General features: G+C 50.3%; 8 protein-coding genes across 8 annotated transcripts; 4 read left to right on the top strand and 4 right to left on the bottom strand.

Annotated features, from left to right (window-relative positions):
- Positions 1 to 471: 471 nt before the first annotated feature.
- On the bottom strand, positions 472 to 3,215 carry UREG_07232 (uncharacterized protein; the record flags this gene model as incomplete). The annotated part of the gene is made up of 4 exons (XM_002582413.1): positions 472 to 1,983; positions 2,047 to 2,448; positions 2,506 to 2,918; positions 3,050 to 3,215. 4 exons carry the CDS (start codon positions 3,213 to 3,215, stop codon positions 472 to 474), a joined length of 2,493 nt encoding a protein of 830 aa, XP_002582459.1.
- Positions 3,216 to 3,912: 697 nt separating this feature from the next.
- On the bottom strand, positions 3,913 to 8,929 carry UREG_07231 (uncharacterized protein; the record flags this gene model as incomplete). The annotated part of the gene is made up of 3 exons (XM_002582412.1): positions 3,913 to 4,163; positions 4,241 to 8,466; positions 8,529 to 8,929. 3 exons carry the CDS (start codon positions 8,927 to 8,929, stop codon positions 3,913 to 3,915), a joined length of 4,878 nt encoding a protein of 1,625 aa, XP_002582458.1.
- Positions 8,930 to 10,988: 2,059 nt separating this feature from the next.
- Positions 10,989 to 11,384, top strand: UREG_07230 (argininosuccinate synthase; the record flags this gene model as incomplete). The annotated part of the gene is made up of 3 exons (XM_002582411.1): positions 10,989 to 11,228; positions 11,288 to 11,316; positions 11,378 to 11,384. The coding sequence occupies 3 exons, from the start codon at positions 10,989 to 10,991 to the stop codon at positions 11,382 to 11,384; spliced, it is 276 nt and encodes a 91-aa protein (XP_002582457.1).
- A 1,159-nt stretch (positions 11,385 to 12,543) lies between these two features.
- Positions 12,544 to 12,942, top strand: UREG_07229 (argininosuccinate synthase; the record flags this gene model as incomplete). The annotated part of the gene is made up of 1 exon (XM_002582410.1): positions 12,544 to 12,942. The coding sequence occupies one exon, from the start codon at positions 12,544 to 12,546 to the stop codon at positions 12,940 to 12,942; it is 399 nt and encodes a 132-aa protein (XP_002582456.1).
- A 560-nt stretch (positions 12,943 to 13,502) lies between these two features.
- Positions 13,503 to 15,838, top strand: UREG_07228 (uncharacterized protein; the record flags this gene model as incomplete). The annotated part of the gene is made up of 3 exons (XM_002582409.1): positions 13,503 to 13,635; positions 13,715 to 13,866; positions 13,940 to 15,838. 3 exons carry the CDS (start codon positions 13,503 to 13,505, stop codon positions 15,836 to 15,838), a joined length of 2,184 nt encoding a protein of 727 aa, XP_002582455.1.
- Positions 15,839 to 16,364: 526 nt separating this feature from the next.
- Positions 16,365 to 17,298, bottom strand: UREG_07227 (uncharacterized protein; the record flags this gene model as incomplete). The annotated part of the gene is made up of 2 exons (XM_002582408.1): positions 16,365 to 16,426; positions 16,506 to 17,298. The coding sequence occupies 2 exons, from the start codon at positions 17,296 to 17,298 to the stop codon at positions 16,365 to 16,367; spliced, it is 855 nt and encodes a 284-aa protein (XP_002582454.1).
- Positions 17,299 to 18,114: 816 nt separating this feature from the next.
- On the bottom strand, positions 18,115 to 21,234 carry UREG_07226 (uncharacterized protein; the record flags this gene model as incomplete). Its single annotated transcript, XM_002582407.1, has 8 exons — positions 18,115 to 19,305; positions 19,368 to 19,473; positions 19,525 to 19,607; positions 19,658 to 20,088; positions 20,147 to 20,802; positions 20,852 to 20,937; positions 20,993 to 21,085; positions 21,199 to 21,234. The coding sequence occupies 8 exons, from the start codon at positions 21,232 to 21,234 to the stop codon at positions 18,115 to 18,117; spliced, it is 2,682 nt and encodes an 893-aa protein (XP_002582453.1).
- Positions 21,235 to 21,953: 719 nt separating this feature from the next.
- UREG_07225 (uncharacterized protein) lies at positions 21,954 to 23,326 on the top strand (the record flags this gene model as incomplete). Its single annotated transcript, XM_002582406.1, has 4 exons — positions 21,954 to 22,106; positions 22,172 to 23,005; positions 23,075 to 23,230; positions 23,297 to 23,326. The coding sequence occupies 4 exons, from the start codon at positions 21,954 to 21,956 to the stop codon at positions 23,324 to 23,326; spliced, it is 1,173 nt and encodes a 390-aa protein (XP_002582452.1).
- Between the last annotated feature and the right edge of the window lie 605 nt (positions 23,327 to 23,931).

Raw genomic sequence — 23,931 nt, 5'->3', positions numbered from 1 at the left:
CAAATCCATTTACTACATTCCCTTGGTACCGCGCTGTCCATACATCCATCCATCCATACATGCGCAATAGAAAAGTCCCGAAAACGGGAAAATTTACCACCATGCTCGATTTGGCAGCTGCGAACTAGAGCCTGCGCTGATTGGTGCAATCCTGGTGGGGCCCTTGCAATCCGGGCCAACCACCGCTCTGGAAAGTCTAACCGTTCCGGGAAATGCGAACGCTTATGCATGCCTTCATGAATAATGCGCCAGCAGGAAGGTTTATGCGATGCACGCTAACCGCTTCGGGCCAGGAGTTCCACCCGCGGAGTTGACGCAAATCGTCTGATCTTTTCGCATTCTTTTTCGCTAGTTCCGAGCACCCCGGCAGCTCTTCACGACGCAGCCCCAGGGATCTATAAACAGTTTAAACGCCGGCACGCGGCATACTAAAAGTGCTTGACCGTACCCAACTGCAGCTGCTAATATGACTTAATTCCTATCAAACTTGGCCAAAAACTCTGTGGGCACGGTTGGGATGTACTTTCTTTCACGATCTCGGTTGGTTCCTCCAAATCCAGCGCCGTAGCTAATGAGCATATCCGTGCTCGTCGGGAGGGAGAACGGAAGGGTCATCGACGGATCGAGCAGCAAGGTGGTGCGGTCCGTGGCAGAGATGGTGGGCTGCGGAGACGATTGCAGGGGAGATTGCCGTGAAGGAACGGGCGGCTGGAGTTGAGGTGTTTTCGGCGCCGGTATTTCAGCCGAGTGCCGGGGGGTGTCTTTATTAGGGGAAGCAGCTATCGTAGGCGTTGTTGGCTCTGCACGCAGCTGTGGAGATTTAGGGGTATTTTCGGGCCTTGGAGACGTAGGCCGGTAGAGCAGGGATGGATCGTCTTGTAGTGCTGTGAGATATTTCATTGCGCTCTTCGGGAGCCCCTTTTCGCCTACTTCCGGTCGATATAGTTTTACCGCATGGAGGAGCTGTATGGGTGTGAGGCGAGGTAATTGCTGTAAAGTCGCAACGAGAGAGTCTATATCGTCGCCCAGCGATGAAAAGCACTGAAGCCATTGCAACAACTCCACAACAGGCTCAAGATGCTTGCGAGCCGCTTCGACCGTGCTCTCGCCTGTACACGTCGACGACCCATTTTCGTAGTGCTCTGGCTGTCGGTTGTTTGATCGCGCCCAGTCTTCCAGCGCCGATACATTCATTCTGATTTGCATTGCTTTCGTGCGCGCGAGATACCGTCTTGTTGTCATAATCCGATTGAAGAGCTCTGCGCCTAGCCAGTAAAACAGCTGAGACAGTATCTGGGCCGTAATGACCGAGTGCACATCATAAAGATCTAGCACAAACAGGGTCGAAGCAAGTAAAGACGTGATGTTTCGTGGAGAGATTTCTGCTCGCCGCTTGGGAGAAGGCGGCCTCATTCTTTTCTCCAAGGGCTCGGGTTTAACTTTGGACTTCGACCGGAATAGTTTCCATTCATTTTGGAAATGGACATCTTCAAACCCGGGAATAGTCTCATGTTCCAGCATTGCGTTATCGAAGAACTTATCCATCCGGCGTTCAGCATCTCGAATAACGAGGATAAAAATATCATTGATGAGTTCTGCAAGATGGAGTTGAAATTCGACTGTTGAGGATACTAACTCTCCGTCTTTCTTGAGATAGTGAAGTAACAACGTAGCATTCGATATCCAGAACGCCAGAATTGTCATATCCCACTGATGTTTCTCTACCACTTCGTTTATCCTATCCGTTGCGGATAGTAGCAATGTCCCAAGAAGCTCTGGACTGGCATGGTAGTGGGCGTACCGAGCGCAAAGGAATAAAACGTTTGCAGGAATGGGCTTCTGGGACGGAGACCGCTGCGGCGTCATATTGGTAACCACGATATCCAGTATCTTATCCAGCTCATTTTCCTGGAAGACGAACATCTGATCGTGGAGACAACGATCCCAGACAAATTCTTGCTGGTCTTCGAATTCATCAGGAGACTACAAGAGCAAAAGGTCAGCCAAGCATAACAAAAACCGTGAACATATGAATGCAGTGCATACATCAAGCTTCTCGTCGAGTCCTAAGCTTGACAAATCAACTTCTAGATTCATGGCGCTTTCTTCCATCATCATTCTTCTTTTCATCTCATTTTCGGCCATTTCCTCCTCGAACCGACCGCCGAAACCAGAATCGTAAAAATCGCCTTCGATGCCGGAAGATCCAAAATGATACCCGTTCTCATGCAGATAGTTCGATATGTCCGTTCCAGGCTGCACAAAGTCAAACGCTGTGCCTCCGGAAGACGACCTAATATTAGGCGACGCCCCGTAGTCAAGCAAAATCTTTGCGATGGTTTTATGCCGATTGGTCATTGCCCACATTAATGCACTCCATTGGTTGCGGTCTTGCTCGTCAACCCGTGCGCCGGCCTCCAGTAATGCAGTCACCACGTCTTGGTGGCCCTGGCGAATGTTAGCTTTGCTTTATTATCCCCTCAACAGACTCGGAGAATCACATACAAAACAGCTAGCGTATATCAAGGGCGCCGTGCCCTCTTCATCTGGAAGATTAACATCCACATATTGACTCGCTTCCCCGTCCAATATCCTCCTTACCCTTGTAACGTCACCATTGCTAGCCGCCATGTTCAAGGTCCTCTGTAGAATATCCCGCTTCTGCCCATCCGACATCTTCCCATCCGCAGCAACGTCATCTTCATCAGCACCTTCCGTTTCCACATCTCTATGCGCGGCCTGAGCTGCCAGCATCTCCATTAGCCGCGCATCACTGTCGTCCTTCCCTCCATTTTCCATGTGGGAGCCTAATCGGGTCCGAAAATCAAGGTCATCATCATCATGTGTCGGGTCGTCAAGGGAGAGGTTAAACGTCAATGGCTTCGTGGGGACGGGGCTAGTCAGGAATTGCGATTGGCCTATTTCATATGATATGGACAGTTAGCACGTATGTCTTGGAGAAATCAACCGTTATCCACCAGCTTCTAAAGACGAAGCATAGCAAATAGCCCAATCCCTAGAAAAATGAATTCCATCAGAAACACCCCACCTTGCCAGCCATCATACATCTCCGTCTCCGCTGTGTAGATGGGCACATTCCGGCGGTCATCCAAGGACGTCGGTAGATCGTCCGGGAGCGTTCGCGGTTTCGGTTTCTCAACTCCATCTCGCTCAGCGTCATCGAACGCTTCATGGCGTGGGCTCGCTGGGTCCATAATATACGGCGCAAGGAAAAAGCAACTATCGGTGGTTGTCGAAGAACTCCATGAGGCGCTGAGAAACGCCGGGTGGTGGCTGAAGGGCTATTGGATGGCCATCTCCTTTGAATGCCTTGGAATCGTAAATCGTCACCACGGAAGCGAAATTGTAAAATGGCGGCGGAGGTAATACTTTGATACCGGATTCTTGTGTTCGGCTTGGTGCAATCGCGTTGCGGCCAACGTCAGAATCACCCTAGTTAATCAGCAGTAACTACAGAGTTGCTGGTTATCTTAACCCCACTGAATAAGTAAAGTGACAGCAAAGCAGCGACTCTCTTTGACTACATCCAACACAATATTATATGGGAGATGTGATGAAGGATCAAGGATCAACGCTCTTCTATCTCTGGTGGTTGATCGTGCTGATTATACGGAGTACATCGTTGTCTTCCAAGACGAGATTCCTCCCCACACTGCAAACACCAAACCGTGGAAGTTTCGCTGGGGTATCAAACGAGGCAAATATGAATATATATATAAACGGACGGAAGTCGAGGTTGTAACGGTGAAGAAAGGGATATGGGTTAGGAAAGTATCATAATATACATCGAAGCATTCGAGAGGAGCGTTTAGCGCCTGGCAGCGATAACGCAAGCTCTACCTAGGTCGGGCGCTCTTCTGCGCGCAGTTCAATCCCCAAGCTTTCGCAATCTCATTCGAGTTCCTTGCTCAAGGCGATGATTTTGTCATCTGTCAGAGATGCAATCCAAAGGCATCTTTCGACAAGGCCATAAATAGGTTCGAAATTATATTTAGTGCTGGCGTCTATTAACCGAAGGAGGCTTTTGACAATTGCTGCGGCAGTCCGGTACCGCTCAAAGTTCACTAACGGTTCGCCATCGCGGGTACTAGCGATTTGCGCCGGCTTTTGGGAATTATAAGTGAGATCTTGGACATATAAACCTACAATTTGCCGCGTATTAGGATTTCATCTGACCTGTGTGCTAATTATTTGTCGAAAACCGCTGCCAAAGACTTACCGACAAATGGTATGCAGCCCTCTTGTAAATTGCAAGTCTCCATTTCAGACCGCAGATTATGAAAATTTCGAGTGGGCTGAATTAAGAGTTCCATTTCCTTCAATAGCTGCTTTTCGCCGTCCGGAACGAGCTCCCACGTCTTAGTGAGCCTCGTACAGTCGACAGAACAAAGTGCTATGGTGATCTGCAGCATGGTAGCATAATTGCGAACCCTCCGCGAGTAGACTGCCACATGGATAAGTTTGGTAATCGTATTCACTCGTAATGTCCGGTTCGTGGTCATGACGATTTCTGAAAGTGCCCATTTCACCATGAGATTGAACCTTGCCACGACCATGTCGATGCCTTTGCGATCCTGGTCCGCTAGATAATTTACCCAATTAAGGGTCGTGTGTGACGAATGACTCCACTTCATATCAACAAGATCTTTCCAATCCACCTCGCTCAGGGCAGCTTGTTCAACAATGGCAAATTGCCGCGCAAGGAGCTCTGAATCGTATGCGAGGATAAATGGCGTATGGCTGGCGCTTGTGAACGACCCGGCTGGAGAACATGGAAGCTGAGCCTCCAAATTGAGGCGCAGCCTATCGGTATGAGAACGTAAATGCTTAGCACGCCCAGAATTCCTCCTAGAAGCAATGCCAGTCGGAGAAAATTCAGGGGTCAGAGGCTGCCTTTGCAGGTTCGGCGGGTGGGTATCCGACGTCCTGAACGCGTGGTTCCCTAAAGTCATTGGCGGAGATGGGGGGTCGGCGAGAGGATGAGTAGGGACTCCTAGCGTTGCGAATGACATGATTGGGGAGGCAATTTGTCCATCTTGGTTGGGTATACTATTTCCTTCAGCGCCATCAATGATATCTATTGAAATTTCTGATGAAAGTTCGGACGCATAATCTTCCATTTCAGGATCGTTGTCGTACGGACCCTCTTTTCGATTTTCAAGGGATTTCGTTCGGAGGGGGAGCTGCTGCATACTGTCCGTCTTTTCTACCATTTCGATCGATAGAGAGCCTTCAGTCTCCGTTGATGCTATTGGCTCCTGATCGCTCAGGTGTGATTGTGTATTTAAAACCATATCGTATGCTCGGGGGCTCTTCATCGACTCGTCAGTCAAGCCACGTTCGAGTAGTGGTACTGAACAGTAGGAATCTTCGGACTCAGCGAATGAGCTAATTCGTATACCCGAAGTACTTGAAACCCTGCGCAGTAAATTATCAGATCCAGTAGCCGACATGCCTGATGTTTTGAGCATATTTCTCTCCTTAACATGTACCGCTGGATGAATGGGTAACTGCGGCTCCCATTTGCCTTCCAACTTCAACAATGTTGACTCAATACCCCCATCATCATCGTCAGGAATCTTTGCAAAGCCAGCTACAGTAGCCTCGAAAGTACGTCGAATATTTCGCGGTTCATCTAGAGAGTAGCGCTGACGGCGGGGGCCTGAATTCGCAATACCATCGTTAAAACGGGTTACGTCCGCCATCTGCAGCAAGGAGCCAGCCATTGAACTTGTCTCCGTTAAGTCGTCAGTGGATACTGCTTTGCCCTTAGCCTCTAGTTCCAGGCCATGTTGCATCTTACGCAAGTCCCCGCCCGGTCGCCGACGAAGCATTGGGCCACGACGCTTCAATTCAGATGCATGAGAAAGCTCAGAGCGGTTCATGAGATCGATCTCGAAAACACGACTATGTTTCGTCATTACACTTTCATGAGACGCATACTTGCGCAATCCACGAAACGGCTTGTCATCTCCAGCACTATCAGTACCGTAAAACAACGCGGATTGTCGCTTTGATTGTTGAAACATGGGCTCAAACATGTCCCCAAATGAGTCTCTATCCAATGGCGTATCACGGGTCGTTGTTAGGGGCGCCAAAGGCTTGGGACCTTGGTCATGTCGTAGGGAATGGTCTTCAAGGAGCTGCGAAGGGATATATTTTGGGGCGGATAATGATATATGTAGCCCACCTGACATGAATGGTGCACCTGTACGTGTATCATCCACTATAACAATGGATTTGCTTCCGGTCGTTAGTTGACTAGGTATGCTGTCATGTCGTCGGGCCGTGAGATAGCCTGGCTTCTCGTGTAGATCAGCAGAGGTACGTCCCTCATTTTCCACGTCAGACAGAGCCGTTGTTTGGCTTATTGAAGGGCCCGAAGACTCTGCTTCCTTCAAGACTTTCAGATAAGACGAATATGCTTCCTCGCAAAGGAGATCGACGCGCGTGTTATAGCATGAATGCATTCCTGTTTTCACCCTATAGCCATTGGGACGGAAAGAAACGTTCCTAGGCAAAGGCGACGTTTTGCCCCGTGATTCTGTGGAGTTAAGTCCACGAGGATTCCCATGATTCCCAGGTGGTCGGTTCTGAAGCGCTCGCCGAAGCGTTCCAATAAAGTTTTTCATTCCAGGTCCAGGAGGTTTGGGTCCGTCTGACCGGTTTGTTGGATCTGATTGCCCAAATCCCACTGGCGGGACCTCGAAGTTTGGGGACGGTGGGCCTAGAGGGAGTAGAAGAGGCTCAGGAGGTCCGTATACGTTCCCCCTGATGATATTCTCATTGTGAGACGACATCTGGCCCAGAGGCTGTCCGTGAGAGTCGAAGTTTGAGAGTGGCAGTGGTGCCCGGTCATCACGAACTGAATCCGAAAAACTACCACTCCGTTTATGGGAATGCATTGGCCGCCGCCAAATTGGGGGCATGGAAGGAAAATTGAACTGTCTAGGAGAAACTGGGGACGAAAGCTTCGGAGAAGCCAAAAGGACGGGATGCGGTGACTCGCCTTGGTTAGCATGGAAGGAGTTTCGCTTCGTAATAATTTGCGGTAACGAGCATGAGGTCGCGTGGATTGTGCTGGGGCTTATGGGCGACGTTTGCGCCTCAACGACTGGCTCGGGCGCTTTTTGATGTCCACGGGAATCCCAAGCTGCAGGCAAGAACTGGGCTGAAATAGCGGGCTGCGCATGCATCGCTAGGGTATGTTCATACCCCCCTAAATCTCGAGGACTCAGTTCTCCATTGTTGCTGCCCTCCATGCCACCAGGGACGATAGGGTCATCAGCATCTTTTCCGTCTGCTGATTCCTGGCTTTCCCAGTACAGAGCGCATCTACCGTTCCAGCATTTCTTCAAATCAACTAGAATTTTGAGATCGCTTTTGCTATTTTTGCTCATACGTTTTATGTTCTCATACATTTGGTTAAGTTTGTCGCAGAAATGAGTCCGTAGATCACGATTTGGAACAAAATCGTCGGTAAAATAGTTCAAAATCCAATGTCTCAGGGCAGCGAAGACGCGAATTCGAATAATCCTACCATCGTCTTCCAAGCGGTTAATTGCCCACTCAAGCCTTGCCATTAATAATGAGAGCAGATTCGTGTGTGAGAGGTAGGAACGGAATGTCAAAAAGAAGTCGGATACCAGTTCGTAGTCCATGAAAGAATCTGACGAAATTTGGGCGACAATGCGTGCAGGAGTTGCAGCCGTAACTTGTTTGGTCCCTTTTGCATACCGCACGACCGAGGGATCATCCATAATAGTCAACAGGGTGTCAAAGGCAGACGGCTCAATAGGCTCCTTCAGTTTGTAGAAGACACTAGACTGTGCCGGAGAGGTGTTAACTCCACTAAAAGCACGAGACGAAGGAAATAGTGGTGGAGTATAGAGAGATGGGCCGGTTGACACTATCTCGCTAGGGATGGGCGGTACTCCAGATCTGTCAGTTTTCATGAATGTGGATGACCGAAAATTATCCGATACTGAGGTTCGAGTGTACGCTGAGCTGCGTAGCATGGGCGTCCCTCCTTGCGTAAATCTAAAACCTCCAAGTCTATAATGAGGAATCGGTATTTCTAACGAAGGAATTTCGGTTTTACCAGGCGATTTAAACTCTTTCATATCAGGTCGCTCAATCACAATCCTCAGCTCTCCGCGGCGCTCGGAAGGAGAAGGATGGAATTCGTCTCCGAGTGTAGAAAGCGAATGGCGTCTATTCAAACGCGGAGCAGAGTATTCTGCGTTGGGAACGCCATCTTGATAATCCATACTGCTCCCTCGAGCATAGAGTGGCCATAAATCAGGCGTTTGTGAGTTTGACCAGAAACTATGTCTAGCTTCTTCAACTAGCGGGGTTGACTGCAGATTTTTCTGGTCGTCAGCCAAGCAGGGTGATTGGGAGTGTGCGCGAGAATGGAAGGCTTGATTAGCGATAGGAACAGGTCTACGGACAGTCGTAATGCATTAGTATTGATCAACGTCTTCAGAGCGCATGTGGGCGCATACCTTAGGTATATCTTCCCATTTTGACCTACGTTCCCAACGGTAAACTGCCTTCCCTCCCGGACGCCTTGCGTATTTTTGGACTCGGATGTAAGGTCTTTGCTGCGACCTCGTCTCGGTGGCCTTCGGTCTAACAATTGGCTACTCTTTTCCCCGCGGCGGAGTATATTGGCGGCTCCCATGACGGCGGACGTGTGAACTCTAGGTATGTTTTTGCTTTGGGCTACCGAATGCGATCGACGAAGGCCAAATTTGCCCATGCACACCGGATTTTTGCCAGGAGATTCGGGTTCCGTTGCGATGCGCTCATGGGCGACAGGTGACAAGGATCGATTAGGCTGACGAGAAGGCATGCCTCCCTTTTCGAGCGGAGTACTTCGATTCTCCATATTGACTGTCGACATAGTGATGCCAGTTTGACCACAATTGGCTCGATTCCAGAATTCATGAACGCCGCATCAGAACGTCGGTACACCGCTGCGTGTCCAGCAAAGAAGAACTCCAAAGAAAACAAGGTAGGACGAAACGCGAAACGGATCAAAATATCACATAGTCGAATAGCTCGTGCGACCTATCTATCTTCACGCGTCAAGATCAAGAGCTGGCAGCCTTGTATGGAGAAATTTCAAAGTAAACAACAAAAATTCAGACTTTTTGGGCTTCCGGTAAAGCTTACCGGAAATCGGAGCGGCACGAAAAGAGAATCATCATACGGAATATTATTGTTTGAGAGGCTGGTGGAAGAGGGGCCGGTGAATGCCCCTTCGCGCAGGAAATATCAGGCAACCGAGCCTCCGGTAATGCTCCAAAATCTTCCACGGTACCGTTCCTCGTGGGTGGAGGATCTGAGGCTGGACTGGAAAGGGGTAAGGAGCGAGGTCTCTCAACGAACGGGCTCTCAAAAGTCTTTAAATTGGAGGAGGTTGTCCTGAGGAAAAGGCTGCGAAAAGAGATAACTAGCACAAGCGCAGACTATCGGAGCGGCTTTCAGCTCCTCGTAGTTTCATTCCGCTCTGAGTGCTGGTCATAGACGCGACCATAATTGCTTTTCTGTCCAACGACACATGCTTTCTCGGTGTCGGAGTCGTAAGGTTGCCCAGCCTCAGCTAACTTCTTAGCTTGCCCAAACCCAACAGCAGCCATTCCCATCAGAACCACCCCGATTTGCCCTGTCTGTGTCCGATTTCTGGTTGGGCCAATCACCATGGATCATCTCGCATTCGCTGTCGATTATTGGCTCGTGGCCGTGGACGAAGGAAACGAGGACGAAACAATGGGGTGCATGGCGTCAGAGACTCGAAAGACCGGAGTCATGACGCCGAAGAGACGAAAACAGGATGAGATCCTTGAGATCACGCTTCATGAGATCAAAAGATTACAGATTAAGTGCATGTATTTACAGGCATGCGATCGGGTGTCGTCTGCTCGATTTTAGATGAAAACCTGGGGGTCTGGTCCTTGGCATGCGAGTTGATCCACCGAAAAAGCGCTGCCAGTCGTAAGTTTAACGCGTGCATGCAGTGGAGTCGAGAGGGCAAAGTAGCCCCAAAAGCTCCCACACGGAATGGACAGCCGGGTGGATAATCTCTGATAATGATAATAGCAGGCTCTGGTATAGACAGGGAACAAATCTGATGGGGAAGAGACCTGTTCGACGGACGAAGTTCCCTGTCATGACCGGAGAAGGGAGCGAATCATTTGTTCACGGTCCGGCTCGCTTGTCACTTGATCTTGACTCTGTGATCTCAAGGCTTAGTTACTTTTCGTCTGAAAGCAAAAATGGTCAACGGTTTTGTCGGATGGAGCACTTTGCCCCGCTGCTGAACCCTCGAGGACGCGCCCAGATCGAGGCCGGCATCCTGGCAAACTGTCTGAGCTGCCTTGAAGCTTTGACGGTAATTGCATGCAGTGTCACAAATAATTCGTAAATATTCATCAGGAAAACCAGATATGCTGAAATGCCGTCGGATGGCAGCTGTTTCATGGCGTGCAGTAAGCTTCTTCATTGCCACCAAGCAGGCAAAGCTTTTCGATCCCAGTCAAGTTAGTTCGACAGCCGCATCGACTCGATCACGGTCTAGCCAGATGCTTGCAGGCATCCAGCTCGCCGCCGCTCTTTGCTTTGACGTTTTTGCTCGCAGGCATGGATGTCATCTGTAGACTGTCGTTTGTTGACCGGGGAGAGCTGTGGTTGAGCCACGGCGGGGTTAAAAGGCGGTGAACGGGGCCGGCGCACCAATAGCGGAGCTTGCTGGAGCCCTAAACCCTACCCTTCCGTTTCGGGCCGTGAGTCATGCAGGCTCAGCGAGCTGGCTGGCGGAGGAACTGAAGAAGTTTTCCTCTGGACGCCCTCGATCTCAGGAACTCATAGCTTACTACTGCAAACGGCTCTGCCTTCTTCTTTTCCAGCAACGACATCAATTGACCCTTCTCCAGCTTCGTACAACAACAGACGACTCCACAATGGCCAACAAGGAAAAGGTCCTGCTTGCTTACTCTGGCGGATTGGACACCAGCTGCATTCTTGCCTGGCTTATTGAGCAAGGCCATGAGGTCGTCTGCTTCCTTGCCGATGTAGGCCAGGCAGAGGATTTTAAAGAAGCAGAGAAGAAGGCTCTCGCAATTGGCGCAAAGAAGCTCGTTGTCGAGGACTTGAAGCGTGAATTCGTCGAGGATCTCTGCTTCCGTGCCATTCAATGCAATGTGAGCCGGTTGAGTATATGCTTTCAGAGCAACCCCGTTAGACTAACCAGTGCTACTAGGCTATCTGGGAAGACCGATATCTCCTTGGGTAAGCTTCCAACTGAGCGTCTTGCGTGTCGGCAATCATTGCTAACTTGAAGTAGAACCAGTCTGTAAGAAAAGTCCTTTGAAACGAGGGTCGAATGGAAGCTCACACTTTGGAAAAGTGCCCGTCCTGTCATCGCGAGAGCTATGATGCGTGTTGCCAAGAGAGAAGGCTGCGGTGCTGTCAGCCATGGTGAGCAACGGTGCCCTGCACAGTCCACGCCCCCCTGTCTATGCGGTCATGACAAGTGCTGATGATTTGTCCGGGGACAGGTTGCACGGGTAAAGGGTAATATCCTTCGATAAACCCCAAAATAGAAACGCGCAAGTATTCATTGTTGAGATTACAGAAACGATCAAGTTAGATTCGAACTCGCATTCTACGCTATCCAAGTGAGTATTTCGGTCTGAGTTATCGTAACAAGAGACCTGAGATACTGATCCGTTTAGCCTTCGATTAATGTCATCGCCCCTTGGCGGCTTCCTGAGTTCTACGACCGTTTTGCTGGCCGTAATGATCTTCTCGATTATGCCGCGAAACATAACATCCCAGTCACATCTACAAAGGCAAAACCATGGTGGGTTTGTCATATTTTTCCCTACTAGAGGATATGCTAACATATATGTGAACGTACAGGTCCATGGATGAGAAGTAAAGAATCCCCGTTTGTGATAGCCTTATATTAGAGGTAGCTCGACTGATGCCCCCGTATAGCCTCGCCCATTGTTCCTATGAAGCCGGTATTTTGGAGGAAGCGGACGTGACTCCGCCAGACGATATGTGGAAATTGACTGACGATCCACGAAATGCCCCAAATACACCCGAGGATGTCACCATCGTCTTCGAGAAAGGTTTGCCAGTTAAAGTTGTCCTCGGATCCGACCCCAAATCTGGGAACGTAGTCACCGACTCATTGGAGCTATTCACCACTCTCAATGAACTCGGCCGTAAACATGGTGAGTTTGGGTTGCGGACCCGGTTTACCGGTAAATCCCCGTATTAACGATGTCTCCACAGGAATTGGTCGCATTGACATTGTAGAAAACCGATACATTGGTCTTAAATCCGTAAGTTCTCCCTCCATGATCCAAGGCAGCCAACGACTAATCTTCGTTCCCAGCGCGGATGCTAGTAAGGAACCCCTGCATTGTCCGATTCAACGTATCTCCCAAACGCGTAAGTTTCCAAATAGACAATTGACCACGTCTGCCATCTAGTGATTCCCCCGCGATGACCATTCTTCGCCTTGCCCATCTCGACCTTGAAGGCCTTGTCCTTGACCGCGAAGTTCGTCTTCTCCGTGACCAATTTGTCACTATTACTTGGTCTAAAATCCTCTACAACGGGTTGTATTTCTCTCCTGAACGCAAGTTCATCGAGCAGAGTATCATTGCCAGCCAAGACGATGTCAACGGCCAGGTCAGACTTCGCTGTTACAAGGGCTCAGTCAGTGTTTTGGGACGAAGCTCCGAGACGAGCAAGCTCTATAGCCCTGAGCAGAGCAGCATGGACAGTCTCGAAGACTTCCAACCGACAGATACCACCGGATTTATCGCTACCCAGGCCATCCGTTTGAAGGCATATGGCAACGCTGAAGCCGCCGCTGGCATCGATCTTAGTAAGTCCTAGAGGGCAAAGAAGGGTTTCTGTTTCGGATCTCTCGATAGAAAATTCAAAAACGTAAAGTCATTCAGCTTGGCATATTTCGGAGTTCTAGCAGGGCGGGTTTCGGCTTGATAATGAATAAAAGTCGCCTTCGATACCAAGTCTACCTCCATCCTTTACTTCTTCACCTCCAATATCCCCATTTTCGGCTTCCGTAAAGGTGCATCTATTCGCCAGGGTGGTTAGGAATATGCCTTGAACTACCAGCTTCGTACGATTAATTTTGCATTTCATGTAGCCTCGATTGAACTTCCTCAGTTGACTTTATGAAGCCAAGTTTGTAGTTGGTAGCCGGAGCCAGTTATTTCCTGCTTATGTCATCATTCTCTATTGATCACTTGTTGACGAAGAGGTAAATGGACTTTACAAGGACCTCAGTTACTCGCTACTCAGGATGCTGCGGCGCTTCCCAAGTCCCGTTTGACCGTTTTTTGGTCTGCATTTGCTCCCTTTGCAAGGTGGTTACTAGCATTCCGTCTCAATTTAAGAAAGCACATAGCTTTTCTAACCAACCTCTGTTTCAGATGAATCACAGCCGGCTTTCGCAAACGCGATCTACGTATGACCTTTTATCCGGAGCGCCCTCTTCACCGCGTACGCCATCCAGAAACTCGTTTCGGAGAAGCATTCGTGGTCATGAGTCCTCGACTAAGGCGGGTTAGTATCTAAGGTCTTGGAAGTTTGTGCTCTGAAGAGGCGATGACTCGAGGACTGATTTGAACTCTGACCCCTATAGACGTGGGAAATGAGGAATTACGCGTTGAGATTAGCACTTTGAAGTATGAACTTGAGAATATAAAGCAGGACAGAGATTTGGCCGCACTGCAGCATGAAAAGGAATTACGCGAGTTGCAGGCGAGAGCAGACGCCGATTTTAGAAAGGCGCAGGTTAGATATGTTTTTTTTCCGGTACCATTATCCTTTAAAACAATATGCTGACTAGTCAATTTCCAATCATCAGGCCGCGGAGAGTAGCTCCGCCAAAGCCCAACGCAAAGTCGAGTCGCTGACCGCAGAACTGAACCAATCCCGGGAAACCTTCGTAAACGAACAGAGCGGCTATGAGAAGAAGATTCGGCTCTTGCAAGACGAAAATCGGAGCCTACAAGAGGAATACGAGGATTCGATGTCCCAGTTTGCCGACCGAGAACGCCAGTCTAAAAACCAGATCAGTGAATTGGAGACAATTCGCTCCTCACTTCAAAAGACACTGGATGAATTGCGGAATGAACTTGAGGAAACCAAAATTGGTTTGCAGGCAACGCAGAACCGGTTGACAGAGCGTGAAACTGAAGTGGACCAGCTAGAAACGGAAAATATACGATTGAAGTCCGAAGGATCTGAACCTGAAGCATTAAATGTACTGAAGAGAGAACTTTCGGAACAACTTTCACAGGTCAAGAAACTAGAATCCGAGTTAAGACCGCTACGAAAGAGTCAAAAGAAGGTTGATGTCGTGGAGGAACAAAAAATTGCACTTGAAAACAAATTACGGTTAATGAGCGGTTTAGAAGCTGAGCTCAAAAATCTGCGCATACAGAATCAAGCTTTGGAAGATGAGCGCCAGTCTTGGACCAGTTTGTTACAAGTAGATGGACAGGATCCTGAATTTGATTCTCCAGAATCCGTCGCCCGAGGCTTGGTTGAAGCCAGGATTGAAATTGCGTCTCTTGTCAATAAGATCGGGACCATCCAGACCGAGGTCGCGGAAAAGACGGAAATTATAAACGGCCTAGAGACGATGCAGCAGAAACTAAAGAAGGAAATAGATACGCTTCGCAACAACGGGTCAGGCGTAGCCAATGTCGATATCCGCGCCAAAACCAGGCTGGAACGCCAACGAGTGTTGGCCATCAAAGAGGTAGAATACCTGCGGGCACAGTTAAAAACCTTTGATACAGAGGAGACATTGATGAATCCAGAGGAGAACCGGATCGATACCCAGAAATCCGAACATATCGCTCAGCTAGAGGCTCTTCTAGGCGAACATAGAGAAGAGCTTCACAAGCTACACGAAGAATTGTCGAAAAGGGAAGAAAAGACAACACCTAGTAATTCCCCGTTGATGCGCGGTACCAAGCGACCACTTTCTCCGGCAGAAAGCGACGCTGATGGTGAGCGACTCGCTGTTTTGGTCCGCAAAAACAGAACTTTACAAGATTCTCTATCGAAGTCCGAACAGTCGGTTGAGCTACTGCGCCGAGAACTTGACGCCGCGAAATCCCACCTGTCTTCGTTGCAAGCTCAGTCCCGAACACGTATTCTCGAACTTCGATCAAATCCTACGTCAGATTTTGAAAATCTGAAGCTTTCGACCCTCGCCACTTTACGGGCTGAGAATCGCGAGCTCCTGAAACAATTACGTGGAGAGAAGGACAACATCAAATGGGCTCCAGCCAGCGCTGTTGATAGTTTGCAGCTAGAGCTTCAAGAGACGAAGAAGCAAATTGCCGATAAAGAAAAGCGAATTCGCCGGTTAAAAGAGATCTGGACGGCAAAATCCTCTGAATTCCGTGAAGCCGTGGCGTCAATTCTTGGGTATAAGCTTGATTTCATGCCAAACGGCCGTGTGCGAGTGACTTCCATGTTTCATCTTTCGGCGGCTTATAGACATGGTGACGCGAGTGCGTCGGCTGATTCTCGAGGACCAGGGAGCATGGGCGATGGGGAAGAGAATTCGATCATTTTCGATGGAGAAAACGGCACAATGAAGATATCTGGCGGGCCGAATAGTCTTTTCGCACTTGAAATCCGAGATCTTATCAAATTCTGGGTTGAGGAACGGAAAGATATTCCATGTTTCCTCGCCGCGATGACACTGGAGTTTTACGACAAGACGACGAGGGCTGCTCGCATGTGAGGGCTGGCTAATATTGCATGCCGCTTCTGTTTTATTTTGCATGTTGGCCTCGTTACTGGGAGCTTCTTGGGATAAGCTGCGTTTAGATATAATGTGTTAAATATACCCATTGACTGGAAACCCCTTTTTGTATCTGCCAAATAATCTTGACCTTTAACCAGACGGAAACTGGCCCGAAATCTTCCAATTCACTCCTGTCAGCAGCCTTTTAAGAAATCATAAGCCATCAAGGTGTGAGCCTGAGCGACCTGAACAAGCTCATTCACTTCGACGTACTCATCCGCGGCACCCATATTGCCTCCAGAGCAACCGACGACAATGGTCGGGATGCCAGCAGCACGATACCAGCGAGTATCGGACGCGCCAACTCGCATGTTCGCAACACAGTCGCTCCCGGTTATCTCCTTCACCACCTTCAGGCCCAATTGCACGATATCATGCGTCGGAGGAGTGTAATTGGGATTGAATTTCCGCATCACCGTCAATTTCACCCCTTCCATCGGCTCGAGCAGCTCCTTCAGGCGGCTCAAGATGTCATCCGCCGAAACACCCAGCGGCAGGCGAATATCACATTCCGCCCGCGCATGACTAGGTATTAAATTCGGCGAGACACCACCGTTGATCGTGCCAATATTGACCGTAACGCGGCGCAACGTATCCGACTCACCCTCTCCAGACAACGACTCCGACACAATCGCCGCCGCATCGATCGCCTCACCGACATCCCGGGGCCCGTCCACCACCGTCCCCTCCAACGACTCAACCGCATCCAGAGCCTTCCGCAGATGCCGAACCGCATTCACACCCTTGTGCACATGCGCTCCATGCGCCGCAACCCCCTCCGCCTCCACCGCAATCCACACAAACCCCTTCTCCCCAAACCGAACCACCCGCGCCGACCCAACGTCCCCGCAAATCACCGCATCCCCCTTGGCCTCCTCCACATTATCCAGCAGCCACTTCGTCCCCAGACTGCCCATATTTTCCTCGTCGCCCGCCAGCGTGATCACAATCTCCCCGCGCCACAGGTCGCGATGCTCCGCCAGCATCCTCGCCGCCGTGATGGACGCCGCAATCCCGCCTTTCATGTCACACACCCCGCGGCCGTAGATCTTGCCATCCTTGTGCACGCCGCCCGTCGGCGGGACTGTCCAGTGGAGGTCCTCGCAGAGCGGGTAGGTGTCTAGGTGGCCGTTGAAGACGAGGCGTTTGCCCGGCCGCCCGCTGGGGATGCGGGCAACGACGCTGACCAGGCCCGGTGCAGTTTCATGGCGGGACACGTGTGCGTGCGGGATGCTCTGGAGTAGTTTGATCGCGGCGTCGGCGACGTGGGCGGTGTGGCCCGGGGGGTTTGGAGACGGGATCCTGACGAGGGCGGTGGTGGTTGTGATGAGGGCATCTTGATGCTTGGCGATGGCGTTGCGGAGAAAGGTTCGGGCTTGCTGGTCGTCTTGGGCCATGGTGCTTTTGGGCTTCTTTTGGTGCCAATTGTTGTGAATCTTGCTCCTTTTCAAGAGTGAACGTACGGGTTATGAAGGTCTACGGGGGTTTTTGCTGTGTGACTGAAGTCGGCAATTCCACTTCGACCAGGTCATCCCAGGCGGACTGCGTCCGTCTTCTTAGCCGATCATACGACGGTGTGCATCCAATGGAGACTAATATTAAGACTACCTCAATGCGAGCCATAGGAGAGCCCGGAACCCAATGCAACATGTGTAACTACGTCTATTCAAAGTTCACCTTCACTGTGCGACGCTTCAATGCTTTTGCGGAGTTCGCGGGGGACACTCGGATGCGCAAAATTAGGTGTATGGACAGAGTATGTACACAAAGGTAACGCAAGCAAAACGAAAGGGAGCCGACAACAGAATCCGAATTGCATAGCATCACCGAGAACCTAGGCTGCGGTTATTCATCGGGGTATTAACAGCTCGATTATAACAGCGGCCGTATTATTGTTGTCAAATAGTCAGATGCACGGCGGGCCGGAGCGAGACGGAAACGAATGTTGGCGTATAAGTACAGGATGTCAAACGTACAGCTCGAAAACCAAACGGGGCCCGTGGGATAGTATGCTAACCTCCCAATATTCCATCAAAATGTATATCCCAAGATAACTATTTGCATCCCACACCAGACATATGGCCAAAGCCGTATACCTACGCTTTTCCTTGGAAACGGATCAATGTGCCGAGTACCCAATGAATAACCTACTGCAAAGTAGCGAGCAACGCCGTTGCAGTCTAAAATGAGGGAGGCTGCAAAACGGGTATCAATCAAACAGCAACGTATCTCGAAACAGAAAGTCTTCGTTGAGTTGGAAGTTCAGCCCATGTTTCCGTCGCGGTCGTGGGTTCGGTGCCGTGGGAGCTCGCCTCTGCCGTCTCATCGGCTTTGCCCTGAGGAGCGGGCAATTGCGAACTAATTCCAAGGCGTAGACCGGTATCCTTTGTAATCGCATCAAACCTCGCTTCAACTTTACCCTTGCGAGGCCAACTGGTTGTGGTAGTGAACCGTGCCAGAAACCTATTCTCCCCGTCTGCCTTGACCTCAAACTCAGGAATTCTCCACACGACTGACGATGTTTTTCGCCTAAACGATGCACCCGTGTTTGGATGCATGGCAGCACCTGTTGCGCGAGCTACCGCACGGGGCTGCTTAGTCTCTTCGTCAACAGGAGACAAATCAAGGCTGACTGTCAAGAAAATGTTTTGTAGGACGATAGATGCCAGTGGACTGGATGAAACAAACTGAGGATTGAGGGAGCAGTTGATGATGACACTGGCTTGGAACTCTTCTTCATTCCATATAGGATTGAAAATCACAGGACAATAAGTTGATAGGTTGGAAGCGTCAAGGTGGATTTGGTATTTAAAAGCCACTGTTGGAGTTGGGCCTTTGAGGGAAGAGAGCGATACGCTGTACTCTCCTTTTCGGTCTTCGGTGGTTTCCGGAGACTGTGCACCATTCACAGTGGTATGGGCAGCCTCAGACACAAACTGAGGATTGGCGGCAACCCGTTCGAGGCTCTGGAAATTGTCTAGACGCACAACCTGACTAGCGCGAGAAGAGCCTTCTGTGGGATTGTATGCCAGAGCAAGCTCTCCGACAACAAAGGATTTAGTGACAGTGCCTTCCGAGACGAAAGCGTTGAGCTTTTCGACAATAGAGGCGTTGAGCCCAGGAGCTGATAGTTCTGGGTGGGATATTGGACCGGACATACTATGCAGCGTCTGTGACGAATGGATGGAAGTCACGTCGGAGATGGTACGGTCCTCTTGGGGGCTTGCGACCTGCGGGATTTGCGGAGATGATGCAGGCGAATGTTCTGGAATGGTCCTTGAAAGGATATTACCCTGAGTGTCGCTCTCAAGGGGGACGTTGTTTGGGACAAATATTGTATTGCGAACGTCGCGACGACCTCTCAGGGTGCCGGGGCCTCGGGAGAGACCTGATTGCTTTGCTTGCTAATGGCAAAGTGAGCACTATACTACCAAAAAGATGCCAGCAACTGCTTGCAATCACATACCAGTCGCAACGTACTTGCCATTTCATTCAATGCAAGTTGGGCTTCTCCTTCATCTTCTTGAATGGGTTTGTCGCGGATTGTCAGATTGAGACCTGGATCTTCGTTCCTAAAATACTATATAAGAGATCGTCATACTTCGGGTAGGAAGTACACTTACGCAGCAGCTTCCTGCTGTAATCTGGATATCTCGTCAATCGTGCTTGGCTTAGCGGAGAATCCGTCCGCGTCTATTGATGGTTGCTGGTCACTGTTAGTGAATCGATTATTAGGACACTAGTGGTGGGTCACACCTTTGGAGATGTAGGTCTTTCTTCATGAGACTCATTGGCTGCAGGAGTTTCTTGGGCGTCAGGTTCTTCAGGTATGGCATTCCCGTTAAGCACAGTGTCAATCTGAGGTTCAGTCTGGGAAGCATTTCCTGTGGCTGAGGAACCAGGTCGATGATGGGAAGATTGGTCCACGGATCGAACGGGTGATAAACCGTTCGGAGGGGTGGGCTGGTTCTCAACTTGATGAAAACTGCGAGAGGATTCGGTTCGGCGGAACGAAAAAGGGGATTTGAATCGTTTCTCTGGAGTTGCATGCCCAGAAGTCGGCTGTACAATACTTCGTCTTCGCCCCATGACCGTTCCAAGGCGCTTCAGTCCTCCTAATGGGGTATTCCGTGGTTGAGGTTGTGGATATTGTTGCGGTTGCTGCGGTTGCTGCGGTTGTTCGGCGGCTGGAGGTGTGTTAGCCGTCAACTAATTCAATTAGCACAACAGACGAGGGGAGTGTACCAAGGCTAGGTCTTGCGCGGTTAGAATGGCTAGAGCGTCGACTGGCCGCATCGTCATTGATCCTTGGGGGTGGTTCCAAGGGCTCCATCGGCGCAGTCTCAACTTCGGAAATAGCCGTGGCAGGGGGTTGCTGGGTCTCTAACTCTACGGTCCGGCCGCCGCTTGCCCTAAGTGCAAAAGACCTAATCTCTTCCGCTGTATCAGCAGTAAGCAATGCGTTGAGACAGCTCTCGGTCGACTGTCGATTGCGCTCGACCTGATCGGCTTCGTGAGTTTGAAACTGGGTGAGCACGTCTCGCAGGTGGTTAAGGCGATGCTCGTCGACCTCCTGTAATTTCTCAAAAACAAAAGGGGCCCTGGATTCCCATTGTGCTCTTGCCTCATGAGCAGCGGATGATGCAGTAGATGACTTCCCTGCCGCCTTTGGTCCCTTGTCTTTGAACTTGCTAACCTTCCTCTCAGCCGCATCCAGTGAACGCGCGAGATTGGAAAGGTCCTGTTGAATTCCAGACATGGCTTTCAGTTCTTTATTCCTAAAAGGATATTCCCTCAACGGTTTTTCGATATCCGCCTCAATTTGTTGTGCTAAAGTCTCATGGGAGTGCGCCAACGACTCGGTTGCGGATATTATGCGCTGCCAAGGTACCTCGAAAATTCTACAATTCATCAGTATCTCAATCAGAGTACTATCTCACGTATTCCTACCCCAGTGCAGCGCCCTGTTCTGGCTGGGGCCGTCGCGCGAGTTTCCGAAGGCCGAGGCAGTACGCTTCTTCGAGGCGACGTCGTTCCTGAAACTTGCTATGAGCGATTTTGAATCAGTTGAGCCGATGGCGGCTGACATACCTGGAGCCAGTCTGCGACATCCTGATTGATTTTGTTGATCAATTTGAGCCGATCGCCAACCACGGCGACGGTTTGGTTAGGTTTCAAGAGGGCCTGAAGTGCAAAGAACCGGGTTAGTATACACCACAGTTCACCACTTGGTTGCTCCGGAAGATCCCGCTCAGAGTCCAGAAGCACCTCAATTCAGGGTTCCTGGCAACACTTACTGCAAGAGCAGGATACTCTTGTCGTGACAACTCCATAGTGAAACAAACAATTTGTGCGCGAGCTGTCAACACCCAGCTTCCGCAGTCAACATAATGGCAATTCTCACAATTGGGGCTAGAAAGTGAAGAGCAGCAGAGCCACCAGAAGAAACGCGCACAGCAACACCAGGTGCAGCGAATGAATGAGTGCTGGCAGTTGTTGTGCTTTCACAGTCAGCGATGGATGTGATGATGACGATTTGAAAGCGAGGAGACACCGTGCCAAGACAGCCAAGACTGCAGCCAAAGTTACATTTTGCTCAGCAGTCACGTGCATGGCATCTTCTGGAGTTGATATCGGAGAGACTGAGACACAACGGCATTGTCTTGAAGTCAAAAGCGCTGATGCTGCAGCTGGTTTTCTTTGTGATGAGAGATGCAGTGAAGTTGGTACGCAGAAACAGCCGTTCCGCTTCCTCTGGCTGGCGATGTCTGGGACCTAAACGCTAGTGCCGCATGCATCCCTCACTGCAGCCATATTAACTAGTCAACTACCCCACTGCGGCCTCCATCAAAGAGACCCAGATGCTTGATAATACTGGTTCGACAGAGAAGCATGAGATCGCCCAAGCACAAAGGGCAGACTACAGCGTTGATCAACTACAGGAGACATACAGCAAGTGCGAAGTGATGGCTTCGGATCCTAATTGGAGAATGGACCTCAGCTTCTCCGAACGGCTGGCGGCAATAACCTCCATGTGAGTGGTCGAGGCTCAATGGATTTGCATGAAAAAAAGCGGCACCAACTAACACCATGGCTTGGAAGAACAACTGCACATCGCCGCGCATTCCCCTCTGCTGAATTTGCTGCCGCTCATTCCGAGGCAACGAGAGCTGAAGGTGAGGCCTATGCAAATGCTGCGTCCAGGGTCAGTAACCAACCCGTAATGCTTCCGTGCATCAGTGCTTGCTCATTTCCCTCTCAAAACCTCAGGATGAATATCAGGTTATTTGCCAGAAGGCAGTTGACGGATATGATAATCAAGAAGCGCGCCTTGATAGTGATGAGGACTATAGGCAGTGGACCGCCAGAGTTGAAACAGAGATTGAGTCAAGGCGGGGTGAGAAGATTGGTTCTTATCAAAAAGCCGTCCATGACCAAGATGGGCTCTTCTCTAGCATATATAAAAGCAAGAATAGCGACGGGCTACTCGTCGCTCTCAAGGTCACAACTCCCCATCTCACCGAGCCACCGCATGATTCAGAACGCGAGGCGAGACTGTTGAAGCGGGCTTCAAGCAAGCATATCATACCACTCTTAGAATCCTTCCACGAGGGAGGGAGCCGCTTTGTCTTGGTTTTCCCATATATCAGATACCACCTTGATGACCTCCTTCATCGAGATCAACTCACAACACGGCAGATTCGGTCCCATCTCAGGGACTTGTTTTGCGCGTTGGCGCACATCCACAAACAAGACATCATCCATCGCGATATAAAACCTTCAAACATTTTGCTGCGGAGTCTGGATGGGCCTGCGTACCTTGCAGATTTTGGCATCGCATGGTCGCCAGAGGACAAAGCTTCGGAACCGGCTGATGAGAAGATCATAGACGTTGGTACCACATGCTATCGTCCGCCGGAAATCCTCTTTGGGGATAAAGCTTACGGCACCAGCTTGGATCTGTGGGCAGCCGGTTGTGTCGTTGCGGAGGCAATCGAACCGGAGCACCCGCAGCTCTTTGATGCCGGACCCATCGGCAGCGAGCTAGCACTGGTGCATTCGATTCTCACAACCTTGGGAACCCCGACCCCCGAGTCGTGGCCGGTATGTAAACGCTTGTAGCATGTTCTGACTCGACGGCACAAGAAAGCTCTGACCCGTTTTCATTGACAGTCAAGGAACGAGATGCCAGACTGGGGAAAGATTGAATTCCGAGAATATCCAGCACGAACGTGGGAAACGATCCTTGGCAAGGCAACTTCCCTTGGCCGCGATCTGGTGAAAAAGCTGGTCAGATACGAAGCAAAGGAAAGGCTGACAGCCGCAGAGGTGAGTTGAATGCAGGAAGCCCTGGACTTTTTTCGAGTAGTGTTCTAACGCCAATCTCTGTCAAAGGCAATGACGCACCCTTTCCTCGAGATCTGAATTACCAGCGCGCACACCCGGGCCACCATGTTTCGCATGATTGTTGATCGATAATCTAACAATGCTCGGCCCGTGTTCCTGGGGATATAAATAAAACAGGCGGACATGTGGAAAATTCAGTGGCTCAAATGCAATGCGCCCTTCGTATTTCGGTTCCAAGCATGCTCTTCTGCCAGCTTTGCCGTGTTGACTTCCCCCTCCTGAAAAGCGTACCCCAACTTCATCGCATGTTTGCGGTCAAACATACCAAGACCGCACTCCCCGAACCCTGTGAGAAACCCGTCCAGAGTGTCATTGTCCTTGAGTCTTCCCTGCCCATGGCTGGTGTCCTGTAATCAATGATACACGGGTTCTCCGTAAAGAATGTATTTCCCCTGACATGTGCCACGGTATTGGAAGGGGCGTCCGTGGTACCTGGCGCTAAGCCCGATGCAGACTGGTCTCTGCCGTGTGATTGGACTACGAGATGAGGGAGGGTGGATGTTTCTCCACTCGGCACGCTAGTTAAGCCACGCGGTTGTTTGAAAGACAAACAATCAGAACACAACACAACCTGGGACTCTGTTTCAACAGGCAAGATGCGCAGTCTCTCGTTGCGTGTCTGG

The sequence above is a fragment of the Uncinocarpus reesii genome, genomic scaffold, assembly GCF_000003515.1.
Source record: "Uncinocarpus reesii 1704 scaffold_5 genomic scaffold, whole genome shotgun sequence".
Classification (NCBI taxonomy): domain Eukaryota; kingdom Fungi; phylum Ascomycota; class Eurotiomycetes; order Onygenales; family Onygenaceae; genus Uncinocarpus; species Uncinocarpus reesii.
The sequence above is the reverse complement of the archived record's forward strand: the minus strand, read 5'-3'. Positions and strand labels throughout refer to the sequence as shown.